Genomic DNA, 19,089 nt, shown 5'->3' with positions numbered 1-19,089 from the left:
TTATTTATTAATTTTTTAAAATTTTTTGTTAACAGTACAAATCGAATCGGTAACTATATTTTTTGACTCATTTAATCTATCTTATATTTCCTGGGTATGTATGCTTCTTTTTTCGGAAGAAACTTCCTAGAAGAAAACAGAAAACTTACTTAGTGTGAATTGGGTCTCGAGATTCAAACTTTGACTCGTTAAAATAAGAAGGTGGCAGACGGACTACCAAACAAAGCATACATTATTAGGGGGACCCATCAAAGTAACGTTAATTATTGCACCAACTAACTTTGGAAAAATTTCTGTTTTCCTCTTTCTCGGAAGCAAAACCTTTGACTGTGTTAAATGCTAAATATAAAAGAAAAAAAGCATACTACTATGAATCAATGATAAACAAAATTAAGAGTTTTTTAAATTTTAATTACCATTTAAAAAATTCGTAATTTTAAAAAAATAGAACTTTCATGACTTTGTAAGTTTTAATTCTCAAATTATCTTTAGTTCATAAAAAAAAGTAAAATTGCTCACAAAAACTCTAATACCTATTCTTCTTCATATCGGTCTTTACGAATCAATCAAACCACTTAAAATGATTGGTGGGAACACTAATAATAATAAAAAAAAATTATTATCATCATAATAAATAATTGGTGTGTTGGTCCCATTTTCTTTTCTCAAATTTACCCTTTGTACTCATGAATGGCAAGCCGTATTTTTAATCATGACCAACCAGATTAGTTCATGGTTGACTTTGCATTTTTGTACCATTCTCGAATGAAAAATATCATCCAATATCAAATAAATATGCTGTTACACTTGGTTTTTAGATCCTTATCTGCCACCACCGTCCATAAACAAGTTCCTCCACCTAAGAATATCAATCAATTCCAATACTAAATAAATGTAAGACTTTTGATTGCAAAGCTAAAACTATCTTCTTTTTTGGTACCTGGAAAAAAAAACATCATCATAATATGTTTAACTTAATCAATATATTTTCTTGTCTTTATGCAAGGAAAAGTTGTATTCATATATGCCTGATTGATTATTACATGGATATATATATAAGAGTTTCTAATAACAGAATTTGTACTCTTCTGCCTACAGAATATTCTATACGGTTATCTTTGTCTAACTATGGGGAACAAGCTACAATCAAGCAGTGTATGGTGATTTCTGGGCTGATTATGCTTCCCAATTTACCCTTACGCGTAGTCCTTCAAGTAAGTTGGCCTTCTAACCTTTCTTTTGGGCTTCTTTGCTATCTGCACCTCCTGTACTTTCTTCTGCTTCATGTCTTTGTTTCCTGATGCCATGCTTGTTGCCTCTGATATGCTAACAGAAGCATAGTGTTCAGAGAGCACAGTGATGGCAACTCTGGAATCTTGAATTGCCTTCATAAGTGCTGGTGTTATTTCCTCCCCTCTTTGAAGCTCCTCATCATCAATGAAAGTGCGGATTCCCTTGTCATGAAGAGCTTTGTAGAGATGGCCAGTAAAACCAAGACGTGTGTCTTCCCCTCTGAAGCTGAGGAACACATCGTAATTGGAGGAAGAGGAAGAGGAAGGTGATCCCGAAGCCATGATAAGAAATCTTAGTATGAATGTGGATGGCTGCTTGTTGGGTCTCCAAATTAAATATGAAACTGATAAGTGTTAATTACATTTATACCAAACATTCATATCAACTTTATGGAAAATCTCTCTGTTTCCTCTCTTTCTTAGAAGTGAAAACCTTTGGCTCTGCATAACCCGTGACATACGTTCTACACCGCACTTACAAAAAATATTTGGACATATCAACTTTATGGAAAATCTCTCTCTGTTTCCTCTCTCTTTCTTAGAAGTGAAAACCTTTGGCTCTGCATAACCCGTGGCATAAGTTCTACACGGCACTTACAAAAAATACTTTTTTTTTTTTGTAATAAACCATTACAAATTAATAAAGTATACAGTCAATTTTTATAATTGACACTATATTTAGAATAATTGACTATTGATAATGGTATATCTCCCTAAAAATTTAATTGTTAGCAATAAATATAATACTAGTAAATGTTAACTAAAAAGTAAGATGATAATTTTATTCATGAACTTCAAAAAATTTATTACATATTTTTTCTTAAAAAGATAGTTATTTTTTTTCAATAAATATTAATTTATTAATTTTTTATAATTTTTTGTTAATAGTAAAAATCGAATCAGTAACTATATTTTTTGAATCATTTAATCCATCTTATATTTCCTGGGTAAGAATGCTTCTCTTTTCGGAAGAATCTTCCTAGAAGAAAACTGAAAACTTGCTTAGTGTGAATTGGATCTCGAGATTCAAACTTTGACTGGTTACGATAAGAAGGTGACAGGGGTAAAGTGAACACGAACTACCAAACAAAACATAATTATTAGGCGGACCCATCAAAGTAACTTAATTATTGCACCAACTAACTTTGGAAAAATTTCTGTTTTCCTCTTTCTCAGAAGCAAAACCTTTGACTGTGCATGACAAAAGATAAATAGTAAATTGTAAATAAATAAAAAAAAATCATACAACTATGAATCAATGATAAACAAAATTAAGAGCTTTTCAAATTATAATTGCCATTTAAAAAATTCGTAATTTTAAAAAAATAAAACTTTCATGACTTTGTAAGTTTTAATTGTCAACAAATAGATATGGCCAGTCCAATTAATTAATTCATTATACCTGTGAATCACATATTAGTTAATTTAAATATTTTAAAGAAATTTTATTTTCTCAAATTTACCCTTTGTACTCATGAATGACAAGCCAAGTTTTTAATCATGACCAACGAGATTAGTTCATGCTTAACTTTATATTTTTGTACCATTCTCGAATGAAAAATATCATCCATTATCAAATAAATATGCTATTACACTTGATTTTTAGATCCTTATCTCTCACCACCCTCCATAAACAAGTTCATCCACCTAAGAATATCAATCAATCCAATACTAAATAAATGTTATATCATCATAACGTGTTTAACTTAATCAATATATTTTCTTTATCTTTGTCTTTAATTATAAGATTCTTCATTAAAAAAAATTATTACTTTTTTTTTAATTTCTAGATACATATGTTATTTTTTTTACATATCTTTATTTAATTATTTTTTCTCTAATGTGAAAAACATTTTAAAAAGTTGAAATTAATTAATAGTTAGTTGCAGGGGTCCAAATTTGATGGGGACGGCCAATTTTTTTTGTATTCATTTAGGTGGCTATAGCATTTCTCGAAATTAATAGACATATCATACATTACGCGGATGAATTTTTGGAAATTAAGTTTTTATCTTGTACTTTGCTTGACTTATAACAAAAGCATTAGTAATAGACGTACACGCACACACACAAGTCATGAGCTTTTTGGGTGTTTTTGGACATTCAAACAAAACCCTGTTATTATGTTAATTGTTTTGACAATTGCTTTACGCAATCCTGTTTTGTTTGACACACCTAAAATAAATTATATCTTTATTTTATCCTTCTCCACTCGTTGACCCTCTTGTGTTCATTTGCCTCTTCACTGCATCCCAACTTCTCGTGGTGGCAGCGAGTTTGAGCTTGAGCCTCAGGTCACCTTAGTGAGGAGCTTGGTAGAAGTCTGACAGGTAACGACGAGAGAGAAGGCATCAGAAGAGAGACGCATGATTAACTAAAATTATAAACATATTTTTATTAACTAAAATATTAAAAAATTATAAAAGTAGTAGGACTTACTTTGCCTTTCATTTCATTTATAGCTTTTTTGGTTTGACTTTCCTCCCCATACCTATTTTTCAATAGTTAATACATCAATATCATAAAAGCCTAAAGTTGACCATTGAGTCCATTTTGCGTAATTAATAGGTAATCATTATATTTCCAATCCACCAATTCATTGTTTGCTTACCTAATTTACTTCACTGACAACATCCTAAAATATATACAAGCAAAAAGGATGTAGTATAAAAGTTTAAATTTGAAAGAGTAATAATATGATAGGATACCAGAAGCAAAGGACATAGCACCAGAAACAGAAGGTGTAACAGCAATCAGTGAGGAACCAAGGGTGCAGAAAGCAGAAAAGCCCAAAAGAAAAGTCACAAGGCCATCATACTTGAAGGATTATGCTTAAGGGCAGTTTAGGCAATTAGGCAGCAACATCAGCACAATCTGGCTTGGTTGATGTTTTTCTCCCTAGGACAGACAAGCATAACAAATTATGTTAGTAGAATATTACTGTAGGCAAAATGGTATAATTCTTTTATTAGTAAAATCCTATAAATATTGATGTAAATAATCAATCAAGCATGGAAAAATATATTGCATTTTACTCTTAAATCCCCTTCTTCCTTTACTTCTGGAGGTACTAGCCCTCGGAGTCAGTCTTTATGCTCTATGCCTAACAATTTGGTGCTTTCATTAAGAGCCCAATGGTTGCATTTCATGGCTGCCATACCAACTTCACCCTTGCCGACTCCTTCACCCATGCCGACTTCGCCGCCCATGCCACCTCTGTCGTCCATGCCGATTGCGCTTCCATGTCCTGCACCCGTGCAACCATTCCTTCCACTATTGTCGAGTCCGCTTCCTATGCCTGCTCTTCATCTGTCCAATCTCGGTCTCATTCACACCGCCATTTCCTTCAACAAGCTCATCAACATTGTTCCTCTTTATGACCATGCAGTTGTTGCGAATGACAAGCCTTGGACAAATAAAGACTTGACACTGTTTGAGATGGGAGATGTGTCTTATGGAATTGCCATGGCCGCATACAAGCTCCAACCAGTTGCCTTTGCACTATGCACAACTGCTAAACCATGTGCAATTTGTCGGAATAGACCTTGGGATCCCAATATTGTTTTCAGACACCATAGTTTGAAAACCCAACACCTTGAGGACAAGGTGTTTTTGATGGGCTCAGAAAATGATAGGATACGAGAAGCAAAGGACATAGCACCAGAAACATAAGGCATAACAACAACCAGTGAGGAACCAAGGGTGCAGAAAGCATAAAAGCCCAAAAGGAAAGTCACAAGGCCATCATACTTGAAGGATTACGCTTAAGGACAGTTTAGGCAATTAGGCAGCAACAGCAACACGATTTGGCTTGGTTGATGTTTGTCTCCCTAGGAGAGACAAGCATAACAAATTCTGTTAGTAGAATATTCCTATAGGCAAAATAGAATAATTTTGATATTAGTAAAATGCTAAAAATATCTATGTAAATAATCAATCAAGCATGAAAAATTATATTACCTTTTACTCTTGAATCCCCTTCTTCTTTTACTTCTGGAGGTACTGGCCCTCGAAACCAATCTTTATGCTCTGTGCCTAACATAATACATAGATATCTCTTAATTTTACACATTTCATTAATACTTCTCATATATATTTTTTATTATATCAAATTTTTAATATTTATATATTTTGTTGGCTTTCAATGTGTTCAATAGCATTGTGAGTATCCCTAAAAAAAATTTCTACTCTTATACATTGAAGCCTTGTTATTACAAAGGAGGAAAATTTCACGCAATATATGTGTTTTTATTAGTAAGAGGGTAAATAAGTATTTTTGGGACCCAAAGATTTCCATTTAAAAGACCATATATTTACAAAGGTTTTGTTTAATTTGTTTATAAGATTGAAATATATATTGCCTGTTAAAATACCAAAAAATTAAATTAGTTAGTAAGTATTCAAATATACTTTATTATTAAAATTTGCAAATATTTAAAACACCATATATTTGCAAAAGGTTTTATGTTTAATTTTTCTATAATTAAGATTGAGATATATACTGTCTGTTAAAATACAAAAAATAAATTAGTTAGTATTCAAATATTTTTTTATTAAAATTTGCAAACGTATGTTTAATTCACACATGCTAATGTTCATAAAATAAAATAAAAAATTGGAATATAATGTTAAATAAATATACACCAAGTAAATTACATAAATATAATCCAATTGTTTATACAGTAGAACCTGTAAGGACAAATCTAAAACAAAACAAGAAAGTAAGAAATAAAGATTATATTGAGGTACTTATTTATTTAACATTATATTATTACATTTACGTGGACATATCAACTTTATGGAAAATCTCTCTCTGTTTCGTCCCTCTTTCTTAGAAGTGAAAACCTTTGGCTGTGCATAACCCGTGGCTCACGTTCTACACCGCACTATTTAAACTGTCTTACAAAAAGTACTTTTTTTGTAATAAATCATTACAAATTAATAAAGTATACAGTCAATTTTTATAATTGACACTATATTTAGAATAATTGACTATTGATAATGGTACATCTCCCTAGAAATTTAATGGTTAGCAATAAATAAAATACTAGTGAATGTTAAGTAAAAAGTAAGATGATAATTTTATTCATGAACTTCAAAAAATTTGTTACATATTTTTTCCTAAAAAATAGTTATTTTTTTATCGATAAATATTAGTTATTAAATTATTAATTTTTTTTAAAAAAATTAATAGTAAAAATCGAATCGATAACTATATTTTTTGAATCATTTGATCTATCTTATATTTCCTGGGTAAGTATCCTTCTTTTTTCGGAAGTAACTTCCCAGAAGAAAACCGAAAACTTAGTATGATTGTGGATGGCATGTGACAGGGCCACATGGGTAAAGTGAACACGGACTACCAAACAAAACATAATTATTAGGCGGACCCATCACAGTAACGTTAATTACTGCACCAACTAACTTTATGGAAAAATTTCTGTTTTCCTCTTTCTCAGGAGCAAAACAAAAGATAAATATTAAATTGTAAATATAAAAAAAAAATCGTACAACTATGAAGTATACGTTCTACACCGCACTATTTAAACTGTCTTACAAAAAATACTTTTTCTTTGTAATAAATCATTACAAATTAATGAAGTATACAGTCAATTTTTATAATTGGCACTATATTAAGAATAATTGACTATTGATAATGATACATCCCTCAAAAAAGTTAATTGTTAGCTGTAAATAAAATACTAGTGAATGTTAACTAAAAAGTAAGCGGATAAGTTTTATTCATGAACTTCAAAAAAATTGTTACATTTTTTTATCCTAAAAAGTGTCTTTCACCCTAAAATTAATGATATCTAAGTATATAATAAGCTGTTTTACTCTAAGTTAGATGAATTTAATTTTTGAATATAACTTTTGGAAACTATACATCATTTTTTCTTCTCTCTTTCTACGTTGCTTGGTAGATGAATTTTATAGAGTTTTCAATGAATTGAAGTTTTTAAAAGATAATTATTTTTTATTGATAAATATTAATTATTAATTTTTTGAATTTTTTGTCAATAGTAAAATTTGAGTCCGTAATTTTTTTTTTGAATCATTTAATCAATCTTATAATTCCTGTGTAATTATGCATACGGATGAACTTTATCTATATGCATACCGATGAACTTCATTCGTATGATTATACGGATGATATGATTTATATGAAGTAAGTTCATCTGTATAAAGCATACGTATGAGGTGTTTTTGAGCATTAATAAAAAATGTTGGATGGACCAGCAATACTGTTGGGTGCACCTATCAACACCCTTAAATTTGTTGGTGCTTTTGGGCATTGAAACAAAGCCATGTTGTTATGTTAATTGTATTGGCAATTGCTTTATGCAACCCTTTTTTGTTTGACGCACCTAAAAAAAAATTATATCTTCGTCTTACCTTTCTCCCCTCTCTCGTCGCTCACCCTCTTCTTGTGTTCATCTGCCTCTTCACTGCATCCCAACTTCTTCTTGTGGCAACAAGTTTGAGCCTGAGGTCACCGTAGTGAGGAGCTTGGCAGAAGTTATTGGACAAGTGGCCTCAAAAATTTTAAGAAAGAGAGGTTGAATTAAGATTTCGTTGACTATTCCTAATTAAAATATTTCTCTTACTTAGATATTCCCTAGATTCAATTATTTCTTTAATTGTAAGTTACTCAAATAACAAATAAGGAGAAGTAACCTTAAAGAAGTATAAACACAACAGAAAATAAAAGAGATTAAGGAAAGAGAGAATGCAAAACCGAATTTATACTGGTTCAGCCACAACTCGTGCCTATGTCCAGTCCTCAAGCAAATTCCACTTGAGCGTTTTCACTAAAAAGCAAATTTCACTTCTTGCAATGAACCCCAAAAGACATTCTTCCTTTGTGTTCAGTGATTACACCAAGAAGCAAATTCCACTTCTTGCAATGAACCCCAAAGGATGTTACTCCTTTGTGTCCAGTGATTCAACCAAGTAGACCGTCTCTTGAAAGCTTTTACAACCAAGAGTCAGTCTCTTGAAAAGCTTTTTGTAAGAATGGAGGAGAGGAAGAAAATAGAATAGCACAAGTTTTTGACAATGAACTTTTCTTGACAAAGCAAGTCTTGAACAAAAACTCTTAGAAAGATGTTGAGAATAAGCATTTTGAAATTCGTGCCATGATCACATATTTATAGTCATTTGATGGCTCTTGAAGAAACCATGTTAAAAGTTAAGACTCTTGACAATTTCTTCAAAATCAATCACTTTAAAAGTTGTGACTTTTGGCAGTTTCTTCAAAACTAGTCACTGGTAATCGATTACCATAATGGTGAAATCGATTATATAGTTTATTTTATCAAAAGTTGTGTCTCTTCATGTTGAGGTTTGAAATCCAACGTTCAAAAACCATATTACAAATATTGTGTAATCGATTACACTATTTTGAAAATATTTTTGAACGTTACAAGATAATGGTAATCGATTACATGCCCATGATAATCGATTACTACTTTGTAAATTAGTTATAAAATGTTATGGACTTCTGGTAATCAATTACCAGAGAGTAAAAATTCTGGTAAAAGATATTTCTTGAAAAATTTTCTTGGACAATTTTGTGTTGTTCAATCTTTTCTTTGAAAAATTATTTTTAACTTACCTTGATGCTTTTCTTGAGGTTCTTGCATATTTTGAGTCTTCTCTTGATTCTTCACTTGAATCTTCTTGATTCTTTAATCTTGTTTGATTTAATAATCTTTGACATCATCAAAATAATCTTGGAAACTTTGCTTCTACAGAAGTTTGATAGGTGACGACGAAAGAGAAGGCAACAGAAGGGAGACGCATGATTAACTAAAATTATAAACACATTTTTATCAACTAAAATTTATTAAAAAAATTATAAAAGTAGTTGGACTTACTTTTTATTCATTGAGTTCTATTTTTAATTTTTTAATGTAAATATTTTATATTATTGCATAATGAGGAAGCAGGGTGTAGTGCATGTCAAGATGGTGACGAAAGGCTTACTCATATGTTCTTTGGTATTGTATTTGCAAGGCCTTAATTGGGATTATCTTCTAATTTTAAGGCATTTATCATTCATCAAAGACAAGTTGATTTGCCTTCCTGTACTTTTCAACACTTTCAGTTTTTTGTTACAACTTTTCTTTAGTGCCTTTCATTTCATTTTTAGCTTTTTTTGGTTTGACTTTCCTCCCCATACCTATTTTTCAATAGTTAATACATCGTGGAATATCATAAAAGCCTAAAGTTGACTAGTTGACCATTGAGTCCATTCATTAGTACAACTGCCTAAATAATAGGTAATAATTATATTTCCAATCCACCAATTCATTATTTGCTTACCTAATTTACTTTACTGACAATATCCTAAAATATATACAAGCAAAAAAAGATGTAGTATAAAAGTTTAAATTTGAAAGAGTAATAATACATAGATATCTCTTAATTTTAAATATTTCATTAATACTTTTCATATATTTCTATTTTTTTATTATATAATAAATTTTATAATATTTACATTTTTTTCACTTTCAATGTGTTAGATAGCATTGTGAGTATTCATTAAAAAAATTTCCTAGTATGATATATTGAAGCCTTGTTATAACAAAGGAGGACAATCTCACACAATGTGTGTATTTTTATTTGTAAGAGGATAAATAAGTATTTTTCGGACCCAAATTAAAGTTGCAAGATTAGCAAAAATCAAGAACTAAAATGACCAAAATTATAGATTTTATAAAAAATTGTCTTTTTGGTGTTAAAAAAAGTTATCTTATTCTTTGATTTTGTATAAAAACATTTGATAAAAAAATATTACTAATGTTTATCAATCATAGTCGGATAGGGAAAAAAAAAGATAGAAAAGTAAACGGACAACTCTAAGTTTTTTCATATGCATCTAATGCAGATGTCCATTGATCCAATGTTTTACCTAACAAGTTTGACCCTATTGTTTCCAAAGCCAGTGGAAGGCCACCAGCATAGGATATTGCACGCTTTATGATTTCAGTGCAACTCGGATCAACTTCTTTGTTTCTTAAAGCATTCCTCCGGAAAAATTTAAGAGCTTCATTAGCATTGAGAAAATGAAAAATTAACTTGTTTTTGTGTAATCATTAATATATATATATATATATATATATATATATAGTGTCTGGAGTGTCTTGGATGCTGTACACTTGTTTTATAGGAGCGGAACTTAACTAACAGAATAAACTAACTTAAATTAGTGACTGACTGTAATGTTTGTTGCTGTGTTTTATTTGTTTGTGCATGTTTTGGTGGTTGAGGGATAGAGGCGTGTGATTCGTGCTTGTTTTTTGATTATTTATGAGTAATGGTTCTGTTGACATGGATAATTCACATTAGTGCTCAGATGGCTTCTGCTTTGGCCTGTGCCTTTTCTAATGATTGGTTTTTAGTTTTAAACAGTTTTGAAATTTTGGACTTTTGTTTCAAGGGAACGAATGGAGTAACTGGAGCAGTGATGTGGGACAGTGGAGTTGTACTGGGAAAGTTTCTAGAGCACGCTGTTGACTCAGGGATGCTTGTCCTTCTTCAGGGAAAGAAGATTGTTGAATTGGGTTCTGGTTGTGGATTGGTAGGGTAAGTTCAATTGCAATCTCATCCTATTTGACCTGTTCATGCTAAATGGTTATATATAGTTTGTCCATAATTTCTTGGTTAGCTTTTGTCTTTTTTCACATGGATTTACTGAACTAGGAAAATAGTGTTTTGAGCTTTTGCATTGTCTTTTTTTACGAACAACAGACAGTTTGAATAAGCTTCTCAATAAGTCCTTTTTGGAGAAGAAAATATAATGAATTAAGTTAATAACAATCAAATTTCTCCTCCCACAGGTTAAAATCTACTTAGCCGGTTGATGATTATAGTATAACTTTTACCACTATTACTAAATAAGATAGAATAAAATTATAAATTATTGTAATTGAAACATGTTATAATTATTGGTTATAATTCATATTAAATGTACTCTAATTCCTTTAACACAATTTTTTTCCACAACAAAATTTATTAAAATAATACTACTTATAATATTAATGATAGACTATAAAATCTATATATGAATTACTAATGATATAATATTAATTTTATAAAATTATTATTCTCTTTTATTAATTTATTACTTTTTATTAGTCTGTGTAAAATAACTAGAAAAACAATTTCTAGGTTAAAGGATTTAAATCTACCAATGAAGAGTAACCAATGACTTAAATCCAAATAATCCCTAGGTTAAAGGATTTCTGGACCCATAATAAAATATTAGTTAAAGTGGATGCTAGATTTGGCGGTCCCTATCATATGGAGTGAAGTTAAACTTTTTATTTTATAAAAGTACAACAAATTACTACTTAGCTTATTATTTATGCACATGACCCAGGCATCAAAAGTAGCATTATATCTTAACTAATCTAACTTGAGTTCGGTACATCTATTTATATGTAAGAAAAGTTCTTCCAGTATCTATTTTTCACTTGAAAAAATTGAATTTATGATCTTAATTAATTGAGCAAAACTTTTTTTATAATTGAGGGAAACTATTTCTTATTACTGAATCTATTGATATTGATTTATAGTGTTATTTCAAGCTCATGTTTTTTTTTTACTACATAAGAGTCTCATGTTATGTACTCTATATACAAAGAAATTCATGAAATTAACGAAGCTTTCTTAGTTTAACAAGAAGAACACATAACAACAGCAATCATCGATAACAATCATAAGTAATAACATAGCACATAGAGACACGTGACAAATAATTTCACAAGCAAAACCATTTTTATGTTCTATTCAATCTATTGGTAGAGGTCTGCAAGTGCCATTGCAGCCTTCCAGACAAATAATATCTATTGTTAAACATTTCATTAAAAAAAAGAAAGGGTCTTAAAAGGGCTATAAACAGCATACCCTAGTATAGGCATAAACTCCAGCTTCAGAAGGAATGCTGCTAATTCTTTTCCCAGCTTCAATTGCCTCATCTATACCCTTCTTGCTTAGAAGGACATCAACACACCCTGTGAATAAGTTCTTCTCATTCCATAACGACTCACCATGCCCAATAAGGATTAAAGCTTAGACACATTTAGCAAACAAGGATGTCCACCAATAAATATAATTGCCAGGAACATTTAACTTACTTGATTTCTTGTAAGTGTCACCAGCATTGCTTCTTGAAGAGGACAACACTGGATCAGCGACTGATGTTTGCGAGGCTAGAGATCGAATTACACTACAATTCCTCTAGCTAGTGCAGTTACTTCTTCTCGTTGACAAGCCATTACTGCTGATAAAATCCCTAGACACCAATCTTACTAAATTGTTTTGATGCTTTTGGTGATGATTTAAATTATTCAGATAAGAACGGGACTGCAAAGTACCAATAGCCTGGTAATATACTTCAGCAGCCATGGATGAAGAAACATTATCAAAGAGGATGAAGAAACATCTTACATTTTGGATCCCAGGAATATCAACAGGTTGGATTCCAGCTAATCCTTTCGTGAGTAATGCTTAAAAATTAACAAATATGATGTTAAGTAATAATTTTTACTTTTTGTCTATTTAAAACAAATCTTTTAAATTAAATCGTTTTACATTTTTACTAAGAAAATGCCAAATAATAACTCTACACAGGTTAGCTATACATATAATAAGTAGAAAAATTCTGTATGATGTGACTCTAACACCATAAAAATGAAATAAATTTATCATCACCCGAAACACGCTTTTTCTTCTATTTTTTTTTTTTTTGCCAGAACCCAAAACACACACATAAAGATTAAGATTAATTTTAAGTGAAAATTGAAAGATTTAAATCACATTTTCATCCCAAATATTTTAATTTTAAAAGTTAAATCTTGATATATGACGTACTTGAAAAAGCAAGCTATTCACTTAGATTCCTCATATTCAACAACCACAACAAAAAATTTATCACATTCAGATAGTCTATTCATGTAACCTGCACCAGCTTGTTATAAGAAAATCACTTCGATTCACAAGGAAATGTATCGATATGGAGTAATTAAACGGTTGCACAATAAATTTACATCAAACCAAAAAAGGTGAAGAAAAATTTACATAGAAGTGTGTGTGGCTTCTCTTTGGTCTTCAGCACATGTATTTTTTCATGGTATCAACATCTAAGATATACAAAGAGATTAGACAGCTTCTCTACACTAACTAATTTTATAGTATAGGACTTCAATTTTTGTGTTTCTGTTTTGGTTTTCTTTATCAGTTCCGAGAGTTCTATCCTGCATCTTTTTTATCTGTTTTCTCTTGCTATCTCTAATACAATTTTTTTTTCTAATCAACTAAAGGGAAAAAACACAACAGTATATATGAGAGCAAAGCTGAAATGAACCTGAATGGGAGAATAATTAGCTAAAAAGGAAAAGAAAATAAAAAATATACTTCTTCAGTCAGATTGCATTGAGAGGGCTCACATTCACTGGCCAAGAGAACTGGAAGTTATTCAAAGGCTGAAACCTTTCTGTGTCAAATTCTCTCACACCACAATCATTATTGGAGGCAATAATATGCGTTGCACCACTGCAAAAGTTTCCATGTCAAGCAATGTTCATGTTCCAAACTAAGACAAATAAACTTGGTATGAAAAATACCTCAAGCTGTCATATATTTCAACTGCATTTGATATAACATTATCATCATGTGTGATCCATGTACAAAAGCTTACTCCTTTCTTATTCAAACGCTGCATCCAATACAGACATCATAAGTTGCACCCAACATAATTCTGATAGGATAAACTAGAGAAACAGAGAGAAGTAGTAGGCTTGTGTAGCAGCAATAATTCCTACTACAGATCCAATAAAATGAATAAATTAATGTATTTACCAAGTATATATTGCCAAACCAGACAGAAGCAAGCCACAAGACGAGGAAAGAGAGGAAAAAACAGCAAGATCACAGAATCATGAATATCTATTAAGGCAAGCCCTGTGAATTAAGGAAACTTTGACCTCCAAAAGCAAGTGTGATTAACTATGACTTAATCTTAGGTTATTAAGTGCAGCTTGATTGAGAAGTGACTGTGATAGAAACAGGAAGAGTAGAAATAAGGGAGACCAAGTTCCTCACAAGCAGAGGTACCCATTTATTAAAGTGAAAACAAACAGATATTTTGAACCGAACCCTCCAGATCACTGATTCCATATTGATAACCTGCAATTCTTTTCATGAATGTTTAGCCCTCTATAACCACCTGCCCTACATTTGCCATGGTAGAATTTGTTCACAGCAACCCACTTATTCAAGAAAATTTATCATCTCCCAATGGATGAATGTTCAAGCAACGCCACATATACACAATCTACAACCGCTCAAGTAATCACATTATTATGAAGTGCAGCTATAAAGGAGTATCCCTTCCAAGTGATCACAACCGTTCAATCAACGCCACACATGTATATTGAACAGCTTGTAGGTTTCTTATGATTTTAAAAAAAAAATGCAGGTTCCACATAAATCTTGCATTAATAAGCATGAAGAAACGCAAATAACACCATTCCTTTGTCTTTATGGATGAATAAGGTTGTTCAAGAGACTGCATTACCTCAGTAGGGGGCGGTGCCACATGCCCAGCAAAATTGATTATCTCAGTAAAATTACCACTTAATGATGACCAGTGATTAACAGAGTAGTTGGAGATAAGGCATCATGTTTTGAAGTTGCCCATACTAAGTTTCTCAGCTGCATCCCACAAACAAATATGATATTAGGCTAGATTTTTTTCTTTCCGTAAAAGCCATTACATTAGGCTTAAAGTTAATTTTTGTAAGACAACAAACTATACAAAGAAACAGTACTGTTGTGTCCAATGCAGATGGGCATATATATATATATATAACAACCTAAGTCCATCTTCTACAGTATAGTACATCAAATGATTAGAGTCTAGAGACACTAGTAAATTTGAAGATTTGAAGATTCTCCAATCTTTTTTTCTCAATATCCACTCACAGAATCAATATATAAGAAGTACAGCCACACAACCCACAACATTTTGGTCAATTAACGAAGACATGCAACCACCAAAACAACATATATCCAAGCACACGCATAATAAGTTTCAACTTTCAAGCCATATTGTAGCAACCGCTTATTACCCTATTTTCTCCAAGTTCAATGAATACATGCATACTTACATAAAACAACTATAAAAAATGCAAATCTAAAAAGAGAAATGGAAAAAGAAAGAAGTTTGCAGAGAGATGCCAAGCAAGTGCCTGGGGCCTTTCACTTCAACAAGCTTGGCTTCACCACTGTATTCTCCATGGAAACGCCATGGCAGCAAATCCGGCATTCCACTAGATCAGCTCCGATAGTCTTGAGCCAGAAGTTTGCAGAGAGATGCCAAGCAAGTGCCCCCAACACAAGAAACATCAGCGCGAAGCTCATCTAAAGAATGGCAGCCCCAATTAACTCCTCTACATGTTGTTCCAATATGTGTTTCCCATGACTTAATAAGAAACTCCTCAGCCATGCCATCACGAATTTGCTGCAGATGGGATTCTATGCTACTCTTTCTTGCAATATAAAAGTCATCAGTACCAAAATCTAAAGGAGCATTCTGTAAATTCAAAAACTAATAAGTAAAATTACAATGTGTTTAAAAAAAACAGAAAAATTAAAATGAATGAATATAACTGGTTACATTCAAACACACATAGTCTCCTATCAATAAAAGTTATTTTTTAACCCTATTAAGTAAAATTAATCAACATAAAGAGCAGCTGATATAAAATGAAGACATCATGCGAATGGTTTATATATGTAACATGCCCCCCTCATACTAGAGGTCTTGGCTTGAGTCCTGGACAATGCAAACGACTACTTGCCAAGTATTGAACCATAAGCATTGGTCAAAAAGGCTTGCTACACAGGTAACGTAGAGGAACAATGGAAGGGGGACTAGGGTAAAAAAAAGGAACAACATTATCTTTCTCAACAATCTATACATGAAACTTAGAAAGTTTTATTTCATAACATCCCATGACACATACAGGAAATATATTAACGCAGCACAAAGTTGAAAGCTGAGAAAGATAGGAGGTTAATTACTCACTAAAAAAAGTACCTGAAATCTAGTGAGGGCGATTCCATGGAGGGCACGCTCGAGAGCAACAATTGTGGTGACGGAGGAGTGAGGGCGATTCACGGAGTGCTTTATCACTGGCGGGAACTGCGACATCTGAACGCCGTGGTCGGAGAGGACCTCCGTCTCCACATGAGGTTGCGAATTAGGGTGGTTGTGGTGCGTTTGGTCCTCCGAATCGTAGTCTCGTTCGGCGAGGTCTTCCTCCGCATTTGGGTTTTCATCGTCATCGTCCTCCTCCTCCTCGTGCTTCTGGTGGCGCCGGCTGATTGGCGAATCTCTCTTACGCTTCCTGCATCTGGTTCGGTTCTCTGCCAAAAAAAAGCAACGAAAAGAGAAATTGAGAGAATAGTTGTGATGAGAGGAGAAATTGCGGGAATTGGAAGCGTAGGGTTGGCATTGGGGGAGTGAGGGTTTTAGAGAGGAATGAAAACCTGAAGGAGAGGCTAGCATGGCAAGAGGAGAGGGGTGGGTTTAAGGGAGGTAGACAGAGAGATTAGAAAGTGAAAAAAATCCGATAAAAATGACAACGTTGTAAACTATGAAGTCTAATACGAGATACGACACGGATATGATACCACATGGATACGGAGATACGATAAATTTTTAAAATTAAAGATACAATACCTTTTAGATACGTTAATAAAATATATAAAAAATTGTATATAATTTCAGATTTTTTTTTCTAGAGCAGTCAGATTTTTCTAGAATAACTTTAAATTCATATTAAAAAAAATCTAGATATGTCTAGCCTCAGATCCCTAACCTTGTCTATCCTATTGTTTGTTGTACCCAAAAACTATTTCCATTTTTCCATAATTATAATAATGCATTAATGCCCCTATCCCTTGACTTACAATTCCCAAAAACACAAATCAGAAAAGAGAAAACCCCATCCATCATTTTCATTTCAAAACTTGTCTTCCACCTTTTTTTTTTTCATCACTATTACTCATAGATTCACCATTCCTTTCCACCTCCCTCACTTCCCTTCAAATCAGTTCACATTTTCCTTTCTCACATTACTTTTACTTCTTCCACCTTTCTCTCTCTAATTTCATTCAACAAAACCATTTTTTTCTCTCTCACTCACTCACTTCACACAATGAAGCACCCAAGGGGCTGACCCTGTCGTCCGCAACGCTTGCCGCGACATCGTGGGTGCCCTCGCTGCACAGTATTTGAAGGGCTGACTCTGCCGTCCGCAACGCTTGCCGCGACATCGTGGGTGCCCTCGCCGCAATTTTTGAAGGGAAACGATAGAGGGGGTGGCGGGGGAGGTGTAGGGACGGTGGTGGGGCTGTTCGTGAAGCCACTGATTGAGGCAATGGGGGAGCAGAATAAGGGGGTGCAGGCGGGGGCGGCGGTGTGCATGGCCAAGATGGTGGAGTGTGGCGGTGGCGGTGGAGGAGGGGAGGCGGTGTCGGTGGCAACGTTTCAGAAGCTATGTCCGAGGATCTGCAAGCTGCTCAATAGTAGCGTATCCGAGCCATATTGGAGTTGTATTGAAGTCGTGTCTAGCCTTAGGAAGCCGTATCTAAGTCGTGTTCCAGCCGTATCTTGTATTTTAAGAAATAAAAAATAAAAATTGAATACGGGTGCAACACCGATATTTTTCCTTTTTTCATGTATCCGGGCTTCATAGGTTGTAAACAGCTCTATATACTTGACATTGATTTTAAAAATGTCACCGCGTCATATACTATATTGATTTTAAATAATCGATGTAGATAACGCGATGTGAAAGCCTACTTTTGTATTAGTGCAATTAATTTGAAACGGATGAAGTAAATAACTCCCACAGCAAAGTTGATGCATTTTGTTTCTGATTGATAAAAGAGGACTCCATGCATTTATACATAAAACTAAAATTTGTATTCATACAATGTATTAGTTTATAAAATATGCCATCCAATGATATATAGTCATGTAAATGAAATTATTGAATTTTTTAATAATAATTTAATATCACTAAGTGCCTTATCAATTAGTTTAGAGTTTTTCAAGCTTTGACCGGAGATTTTGAATTTGAGTCATGATATACAACTGCAATAATCTATACCAAAGAAATAAGAATTTAATTACGATAAGATTTCTAATTGATTTACTGTGAAAAAAATTAATTGAAAATGTATAAAAGTTAATTTTTTGTGATAATTACATTTTCTTACATTAAAAGTCAAATTTAAAGTAATCTATAACTTCTTTACAGGGTAAAAAAAATTATATTGACAATATATCAGAATTTCAATATCTTTATATTTTATTACTAAAATATTAATTATTCATACATTATTAATAATGCTATTAAGTTATTAATTTATATATTAGTATTTTATTTTTGTATTCAAAGGTGCTAGAAGCCCAAGAAAAAAAAAGTACAAAGGAATACTACGAGAAATTGAAACACCTATTACATCCGCTACTAACAGCAATTGGCTCAATTGGGCAAGAGGTTGCTCAAACACCAGGGATCCTTTATCTATTTGACAAGCACTGAAGAACGATTCGCTAAGACTTCAACACACCTATATATTTTAGTATATATTTCAATAAATAGGAATAACATAATTTACTTAAAAATACTCACTATCAGTATTCTAATGTTAAGTTAAACTAATTTACTTTTTATTATTATTATCTTAACATCTACTTATTAAAAATGACTAT

The 19,089-nt window shown here is 32.3% G+C and overlaps 2 protein-coding genes across 18 annotated transcripts; both read right to left on the bottom strand.

Moving 5' to 3' along the window:
• Positions 1–964: 964 nt before the first annotated feature.
• On the bottom strand, positions 965–1,807 carry LOC114389251 (TMV resistance protein N-like). Its single transcript, XM_028349885.1, has one exon. It carries the CDS (start codon positions 1,572–1,574, stop codon positions 1,197–1,199), a length of 378 nt encoding a protein of 125 aa, XP_028205686.1. The 5' UTR covers positions 1,575–1,807; the 3' UTR covers positions 965–1,196.
• A 10,233-nt stretch (positions 1,808–12,040) lies between these two features.
• Positions 12,041–16,977, bottom strand: LOC114389012 (fanconi-associated nuclease 1 homolog). Of its 17 annotated transcripts, none has more exons than XR_003661670.1 (8): positions 16,854–16,977; positions 16,402–16,730; positions 14,878–15,894; positions 13,925–14,016; positions 13,716–13,853; positions 12,750–12,808; positions 12,437–12,665; positions 12,041–12,370 (listed from the first exon to the last, which is right to left on the bottom strand). XR_003661670.1 is itself a non-coding variant. In XM_028349588.1 (7 exons), exons 1-3 carry the CDS (start codon positions 16,870–16,872, stop codon positions 15,637–15,639), a joined length of 621 nt encoding a protein of 206 aa, XP_028205389.1. In that variant the 5' UTR covers positions 16,873–16,977; the 3' UTR covers positions 12,041–12,370; positions 12,437–12,665; positions 12,750–12,808; positions 13,925–14,016; positions 14,878–15,636. The 17 variants fall into 17 exon arrangements, 8 of the variants coding, with proteins under 8 accessions (XP_028205389.1, XP_028205390.1, XP_028205386.1 ...); XR_003661671.1 differs by having other exon boundaries at positions 13,748–13,853; XR_003661664.1 differs by having other exon boundaries at positions 12,750–13,853.
• Positions 16,978–19,089: the final 2,112 nt, after the last annotated feature.

The sequence above is a fragment of the Glycine soja genome, chromosome 16, assembly GCF_004193775.1.
Source record: "Glycine soja cultivar W05 chromosome 16, ASM419377v2, whole genome shotgun sequence".
Classification (NCBI taxonomy): domain Eukaryota; kingdom Viridiplantae; phylum Streptophyta; class Magnoliopsida; order Fabales; family Fabaceae; genus Glycine; species Glycine soja.
The sequence above is the reverse complement of the archived record's forward strand: the minus strand, read 5'-3'. Positions and strand labels throughout refer to the sequence as shown.

Excerpts from the sequence above, each read along its gene's own strand:
- LOC114389251 (XM_028349885.1), bottom strand. The coding sequence starts at position 1,574 with ATGGCTTCGGGATCACCTTCCTCTTCCTCTTCCTCCAATTACGATGTG.
- LOC114389012 (XM_028349585.1), bottom strand. Across the intron at positions 15,910-16,401 it reads TCGCCCTCACTAGATTTCAG|TTTTTGAATTTACAGAATGC; the intron begins GTACTTTTTTTA and ends TTTACTTATTAG.